At 38.9% G+C, this 8,452-nt stretch overlaps 1 protein-coding gene across 16 annotated transcripts in view; it reads right to left on the reverse strand.

Moving 5' to 3' along the window:
* LOC140779322 (putative pentatricopeptide repeat-containing protein At1g74400) overlaps positions 1-6,257 on the reverse strand; it is a 28,399-nt gene extending 22,142 nt beyond the window's left edge. For 15 of the 16 annotated variants that reach the window (XR_012107322.1, XR_012107320.1, XR_012107321.1 and 12 more), the window contains exon 1: positions 4,682-6,257. Coding sequence is in view for 2 of the 16 variants with exons in the window: in XM_073124349.1 (XP_072980450.1) it covers positions 4,718-6,079 (1,362 nt within the window). In the remaining 14 variants the exon portion in view is untranslated. Of the gene's footprint in view, positions 1-3,974; positions 4,052-4,681 lie in introns of all 16 variants that reach the window. The other variant, XR_012107313.1, reaches the window with a different exon arrangement.
* Between the last annotated feature and the right edge of the window lie 2,195 nt (positions 6,258-8,452).

The raw sequence follows: 8,452 nt of genomic DNA on the forward strand, positions 1-8,452 counted from the left end.
TTGCTAGATGCTGACGATGACATGATACCAGATTGGAGATGGAGATTCTAGTTGAGTAGCTTGGTAAGCCATCTGATGAGGCGACATGGGAGTTGGAGACTGATATCTTGGAGCGTTTCCCTCACTTTTCACCTTGAGGGTAAGGTGGGAGAAGCGTGGTGGGCTGATACACTTAGTTAGGATCTTTTTTTATTGCATTAGATGTTTATTTTTATTAAAATAAAATTCCTATAGGTCGCGTTCGAACGCAGGTAGAGTCGCGTTCAAACGCTCTTGTGAACGCCCGCGTTTGTGAACGCCTTGTAAACGCCCGCGTTCGAACGCCTTGTGAACATCCGCGTTTGAATGCCTATGTCACGTTTACAAATCCAAAGAAGGGGCTTTTTGAGTGCGTTGGAACGTGATCGATGGAAATCCTCTAGAATTAGGATTTTATATTATTTTAGGACTTGTTGGCTAGCCTCTATAAATATGTGGATGGCAACCAACTTCATTATGGAATTGAATTCTTGATTTCTTGCCTCCTATATTCTCTCTAGACTCCTCCCTCCTCCCTCTTCACCATCTTTCCACATCTACCGTTGGCAAGGTTTCACCTCGCTTCTAATCTCCCTCGTCTGTCGAGTCACCCATCTTCTTTGGAATCTCGACCACTTTGTTCCCTTCGTCTACTTCCCTTAATCACTTCCACAATCCACCGTCATCTCCATACCCATCCATAACCCTAACATCCACTTCACCCGTCACCACCACCATCACCCACGTTATTCCGTGTTTTCGCCCCTGCTACAGTTCGAATTTGTAGAGGACGTAAATACAAAAGTTGTAGATCAGGAAGTATGGATCTAACCCAATTGGTTTCATAATTTTCTGGCTATCGGAAAATATCTGACGAATATTTTCCCACTGTTGCACAGACTGATTCCTGTAATAAATTCAGATCTTGAAGGAATCTTAAACGTAGCCTATTTTTGGTTCCAGATCTTATCAATTGGATATCAGAGCCTATCAATTAGTATCAGAGCTTATCACAACGCCAGCCCTTGTAGCGGTTGATTTTCATCCAACAGTACTCTCCGTCCATTCCTCTAAAATGTAAGTGTGAGATTTGTAAAATCAAATGTCACGGGCCCCAAGCTTGAAGCCATTGAGTCCTCAAGACGATGTCGGCACCCCGCAAAGCCAACGGATAAAGATCCAATGTAAAAGTTTGGCCTTATACCTTCAACTCCACACCTTCGTAAATAAAATCAGCCCGTAATATAGTGCCATCTCAGATCGTCACATCGAACCCGTTCGTGGGTTCCAACTCGAGCCTAATCTTCCTAAGAAACCTCTTGTCAATGAAGTGAGTGGACCCAGTATCGATCAAGATTCTCACTGTGGTTTTCTTGACTACACCATTCACCCTTAAGGTCTTTGTGCGACTGTACCGAAATAGGCGTGGAAGGAGATTTCAGCCATAATGTATTACATAGGCTGCTCCTCTGCTACTCCTTGCTGTTCAGCCACACCCTTATCTTTAGCTGCAACCTCATCCTCAGCTTCCTCCAATCCATCTATTAGCATCACTGATCCATCGGTTTAGCGCAACGATGTCCAGGTACGAACTTCTCATCATAGCGAAAGTATAGACCTTTAGTTCTTCGCTCCTCCACTTGAGTAGATGTGAGTGGTTGACCTGGACCTCTAGATGCATACTTCACATCATGGGAGGGTCTTAAGGGTGCTCGAGGAGACGCCATTGCAACAGCAGCTCTTGGTATGCCAGCCGCATTTCTTGCCGCTATGATGGGCCGAACTGGATTGCGACTTTCTTGGTTCGTTCAATTCTGTTTGAGGTGTATCTTCATGGCTTGATGCTTGTCTTTCATGAGTACTGCATCCTCGAAGGCCTCCTTTAAAGTTCTAGGCCTTAAAGCCCTAATGTCGGCTTGTATGTCTCCCCGCAGCCCAGAGATGAAGGTACTACGAAGTTGTTCATCAGCCCATGAAGGTTGGCAATGGCTACTTATCCTCTCAAATTCTTCTATGTATGCTCCAACTGTGGTCTTTTGCATAGTCTTTGAGAGGAGAGCATCAAAATCTTCATACCTCGACGCTCCAAATCGCCGCATGATATCGATGTAGAAATCAGCCCAACTTTCAATCGTATCATAGGCATTGGCTGCTCGATACCAATAAAGTGCCGCATCTTCAAGGTGGAAGCTCACAAGCGTCACCTTATATTCTTTCGCTATACCTTGGTATGCGAAGAATTATTCCACCCTATATAACCAATCGATCGGGTCACCACCTTTGAACTTGAGAAATTCGAGACGCACAGTTCGCCCACGGATACTGTTGTCTCAGTCTAGATCATATCCAAGCCCTTGTCTAACCTAAGAAGGATGCAACGATCCCTCCTTTGGTTTATGTTAACTCGACGCGGTTTCGGTTTGAATTGCCCTGCCCAAGTGTTTAGATCTCCAAGATGATCTCTATTTAGGTTTGCTTGTCGGACGACCTCACCCGTAACTTGGCCTGGTGGAACCGTCCTTGCTTGTCTCTACCCATAGGGTTGTGACAGCAAAGGTTCTTGTTGGTGAAGATTCTAAACCAGTGGCGGCAGGTTCAAGGTGCTAGACTCGCGTCGAAGGTTGGTGCATTTTCGATCACTATAGCTTCTCTTGTCACCCGTAATTCCCGCATTATCTCCATCATCATCTAATTATTGATGGCCATCTGTTCGGAAAGAGATCCAATCTTGGCTTGAACACTAGACTCTTTCGTATTTAGATTCAGTCGGGCGATTCAGCAGGTGGAAGTTCTTGTAATCGTTTCCCTCTCCTTTATTGGGAAAATCTTATCCTCCTCGTTTTGACGTGCAGCCATGGCTTTGGTTGTCGTCATAGGAAGCGTGTGTCCCGGAAACTTGGCTCTAATACCACTCTTGATATGATCTCCCCTTGAGCTAAGGTTTGATCTATTCCGTTTTCAGATCTAGACAGGATCTGGCACGAAAATTTGGAAAAAGATTTCGGAAGTTATAGCCGTCGGATCCATGTGAAATTTTGATATGTTGTAACCCTAGAAAATAGCTTTCCAATGGATCTAATTTCAGGAAAATCGGACTACGGAATCTGGAGATATCGTCAGATAAGTAGACGAACGTCAGGGAGTCCGTCTATAGATCCATGGATGGAGGCACGAGATCCTAGGTGGATTATGGAGGTGGTAGGCCGGTGGTAATGGGGTGGCACCGATGAGTAAGGTGGTGATGGAGGGATTATGGATAATGAAAGGGTTAGGGTAAAGGTAGAGAGATTTGAAGAAGGGGGAGGAGTGGACCGCCCCTAAGGAACTAGGGTGAGTGACTGGTCGAGGGAGGCTAGAAGTAGCAGAGCCAGGGAATAAGGAAATGAGAGAGAAGGAGAAGAAGAAGATTAGAGCAAAAACTCAATTCATTCAATAATGCCTCCTTGGTTGCCATCCACACGTTAAGGGACTAATCAAACAATTCAAAAATGATAATTACTAACCCTAGAAATAGTAGATTTTCGCCGATCGCGTTCGAACGCACAAAAAACGTTCTTTGTCGATGCGAACCTGATGTAGGCATTCGAACGTGCTCGATCGCGTTTGAACGCACATTTCATATTTTCTGTTTTTGCAAACCTAATGCAGGTGTTCACAAACGTATTCAAATGCACCCACTTACGTTCGAACGCGACCTACAGAAAACTTATTTTTCTCTGAAATAAACACTAAAAAAAGAATAAAAAAACACCTTTAAAATGTATCCATGCTCAAGACGACATCGGTGAAATCCGAATCATATCATACATAATTATCAAAAAGATTGTTCGATGGATAGAGAAGATAGATGACACCTAACTTGCAAGACAGCATCCATATATATAACCAAGTATGAACAGAATAGAGGTAGAAACAGTTTAGCTCAAATCCAACCTCCTTGGAAAACAAATACCTACATATCTTAGAGCACAACAAGATGTAATTCAAAGGAAGGGATTTAACTGTCACTGCAGCTCCACATGTCCTTGCCGTGCTGATTCAAGAATATGGATGATAACATTAGTTGATCAACACAAAGTAAATATTTCTTACAGTTCTTTCTCTACCTAGAGGTGCATCTCAGGTTGCATGATGGAGGTTTTCCTTATGCATGATCAATGTAAAATTACATATAGGCAACATTACTTGTATGGTCACATGTATTCAGGCAAGCTAAGCATTAACTACTTTGCAATAAAAGGTCACCTATTTATCAAGGTTACCACCAAAGACTTATCATGTATCCCTCTTAAGAAGGATCAACAAAAAAATAGAAGGCATCATCCAAACAAGGAAAATACAGCAAGATGGAAAATTACAAAGTTCCATTAATACCACATGCTTAACTAGTGTGCCTATGGGCTATTAATCTGCTAACTCACTAAGTATTCTAAAATTTTCTAATTTGTCATAACAAATGAATTTTACAGGAGTTAAACTCATTATCGCTGCTCTTATACTATGTTAATTTACCATCTACTCTACAAACTTACGTCATTAAGAATGGTAGTTTTTATATCTTATATTCTAAATAAATCCAAAAATGAAATAATATAAAACAAAAAATAAAAGCTCAAATAGTGTAAATAATGGATGGGAAGCATCAAGGTTAAGCCAAACAAACCTTTCAAATGATTCAACATATCTTCATTTTCAAGACTCAAGAGTAAATCTCAGCATTATGCAAGTTTGAAGTTTCTGAAGAATACATCAAAAACTTGGAATTCTCAGCAATGCTTTCAATAACATCTTGCAACTTCCTTGTTCTGAGATTTCTCCTATCAATAGCAGCAAACTCACTTGTTCTATTCTCAACCTCAATTAAACTGCAGCCAGGGGCTCTACGCCTCTTGCACCTTTTCCTGATGCCTAGCTTCTGATCCCACAGCCCTGCAATTGCACAAGTATTGGACATCATTACATCATCGCCAACATGGTGGGGCTCCAGCTCAAGTAGCTTGCTTCTGGCCAGAGATCCAATCTCGATGTTATGGTGGAGACTGCATGCACTTAGTAGGTTACGCCATATCATAGCATTTGGCAACATTGGCATTCTATTGATAATGGCATAAGCATCTTCGATAAGCCCAGCTCGGCAAAGCATATCAACCATGCATCCAAAGTGAGTGATTTTTGGCTTAATGCCATAATCCCTTTGCATGCTCACCCAGTGGTGCCACCCTTCATTAACCAATCCAGCATGACTACATGCCATTAGAACCCCAATAAAGGTGACATAGTTAGGAATAATTTTGAGATCATGGGAACCACCAATTAAGTCTGTCCTCATTTCAGCAAAGAGTCGCAAAGCCTCCTTTGGTTGCCCATGCAGTGCAAGGCCCGTAATCATTGATGTCCATGTTGTAACATCCCTTTGCTTTGCCACATTAAAGAGATGTCGAGCTGCTTGGATGTTCCCACACTTGGCATACATGTTTACTAGAGCATTTTGTAGGATCAAGTCCTCATTAATGCAGTCTTTCCAGTGACGACAAATATAAGAATGTATCCATTTTCCCACATCGAGAGCTCCAAGATCTGAGCAGGCTGAAAGAGCAGCAGTGACTGTGACAGGATCCGGTTCGATCTTTTCCATTTGCATTTTCCGAAAGAGCTCAAGGGCTCTTTTGGGCATCCCATTTTTGACATATGCTGAAATCAAGGACGTCCAGGTGACAGCAGTCCTGAGGGTCATTTCATCGAACACGTGCTGTGCATCTGTCAGATACCCTGTCTCAGAATACATCCTGATGAGAGAAGTCTGTAGATATATGTTAGGTTCAAATCCAAGTCTAATGATAAACCCATGTGCCTGAATTCCTCGTATTCTGCAGGAAGCATTTGTGCTTGTCTTGAGTAAGTCTAGTATAGCAAAGCAGTCGACGGAAGAAGGCCTCTTCTGTAAATGTTGGGACTGTGAGAATTGCTTCTTGCTGTGAAACCACTTGCTTTGCCCATGGAGAACATTTTGCCATACAGTAGAAATACAGAGGAGATACTTCTGTTGGGCAGTTGCTCGCATCCTATTCCACGAAAAAGCGAGGAAGTTGAAAAAAAAAAAGAATGGATTATTATTGTGACGACAAAACCATGAAAAAATTTACAGTAGCAATAAGAACTCTCCTTCAGTTGGTCAATAAGTTGGGCGACAGTTGTCCTGCGGGCGATTCGTTTTGCCCGGCGATCAAAATTAACCAATTAATGACATTAAACCCCTTTACCATCTCTACACAGTAAGGTTTATTTATACTTATATAATTAGCAAATTATGTTACAAAATAAAATTTTATTTGCATAACTTGTCTAGATTTTGCGATCATATAAAAGTTATAAAATGTTATGAGATGTCTGATAAAAAATAGGAATAATTTTTTTTTCACCCATGAAATATCATCTATATCTATAATGACCCTCTAAATTTTTTTGGTAACCACAAAGAAATATCTAGTCACGTACTATAATACCATTATATGCATTTGAAAACTTAAAATAGTCTTTTATAATAACCAAAATACCCTTAGATAGCTAATTAAAACTCTCTCTTCTTCTCTAATATTAGCTGAGCCCAATTCCCATCATTTTTCTTCCAAAGTGGTGCATCCCATCCCCTTCTCCAATCTTTCCAACCTTCCACCTCCCACATCTATTAAAAAGTTTTTCTTTTCATTCTTCAAGCTCCAATCTCCTACCTCCACCCTCTACATCGTCAAGCTTCTCTCCCTATTGGTATCATCAATTTCTTACCTTCATGACATCTTTAAGCTCTCTAGCTGATAGCATTGATAGTCAAACAAGGTCTCACCCGTCAATCGAAGTGGTATGCCATTGTGGAATGATAGCTGCACTTTGAACGAGTTTTACGGAGAATAATCCTAGTAAGAGATTCCTTGGATGTACTAATTTCAAGTTTAATTTCAGTTCTATAATTTGATTTTTAGGTTAAGTTTTCACCTAAATTTTAAATATATGCAGAGATCAAGTTATGAATTCTTTTGTTGGATTGATCCCCTATTTGTCCAAAATGAAAAGAATTTGCAAACTACAAAAGAGAGAAGAAAACATGCTAATTAAGGTAGAAAAAGATACAAATGAAGAACAATGAATTACAAAATCAATTGAGGAGATTCGATGAAGATAATCACAAATTATCTTTGAAGATTGCTCATTACCAAAGAAAGGAAAGGATAATATTTATCATTTTCTTATTTGTAGTAGCTTTTACTTTTTGGGTATGCAATTTGTCAAGCAAATTCTCATCTTGTAATATGTCAAATGTGTAATATAATATTAGTACTGGACTATGATGTTGTTACTGTAATATGTATCAAATGTGTAATATGATGTTGGTATTACAATATGTAATTCTCATTTCTATACAAGCCATCAAGCTACATCATTTAAAAATAATAAAAGCTATCAAATTATTGGTAACAAATAAGGCAAAACAATACATTCAATCCAAATTACTAACATTTTAATCCAAACCAAACTATTCATATAAATCAAACTATTTAGATAAATCACCCTAATGAAATCAAACTAAACTATTCAAATTATTGGTAACAAGGCTAAATATTCAATCCAAACCAAACTATTAGAATTACCACTAATTCATTAACTTCAATCCAAACCAATTCATTAATATTTAATCCAAACATGTCATACAATTATCAATAATGGCCAATCTATCATACATCTAAAATATATATCATACATCCAAAGTACCAATAAAATACATATAATAGTACATCCAAAATATATCATCCACCATCCAAAGTATATCTAAATTATTTTATGCACCATCCAAAATACATTAATACTATCCAAAATATATATCAAATATATCATTCAAAATACATCCAACATCACTAATCTGTACCCAAAAATATCATGACTCTAGGATTAGCACCTACCACGAGCATACCCCTTTCTAATAATGCTTGCAGATACTTGCTAATGTTCAATGCTTGCGGATACTTGTAAGTGTTCAATTTTATATATAAAGTAAAATTCAGTGTATCAAATAAAATTTGCTAAAGTTAAACAAGTACTCATCCTTTTTTAACAATTCTTGAGGCTGAAAATATTGTACTCCCTAATCTTAGGCTCCTTATTGAAGGCTATGAAAAATACAAAATTTATATTATTTTGTATAAGTAAACAGTAAACTGTTAATGTAAACAAGTACTTGTGATTGATACAAGTTGCCTTGTTCAACAATTTTCTTTCCTGGTTGATGGGTTACGGTACCAAAAGATCGACTACGGAACAATTCCTTCAAGATCTAAATTTATTATAGAAATCAGTCCATATAATTGTGAAAAAATATTTGTTAGGTTTTTATTTGTTGGCAATTATGTACAAAATATTCTAAGTATATTTTTTCATGTATATG

Source organism: Typha angustifolia, chromosome 15 (assembly GCF_048772165.1).
Source record: "Typha angustifolia cultivar Huaian chromosome 15, ASM4877216v1, whole genome shotgun sequence".
Classification (NCBI taxonomy): Eukaryota; Viridiplantae; Streptophyta; class Magnoliopsida; order Poales; family Typhaceae; genus Typha; species Typha angustifolia.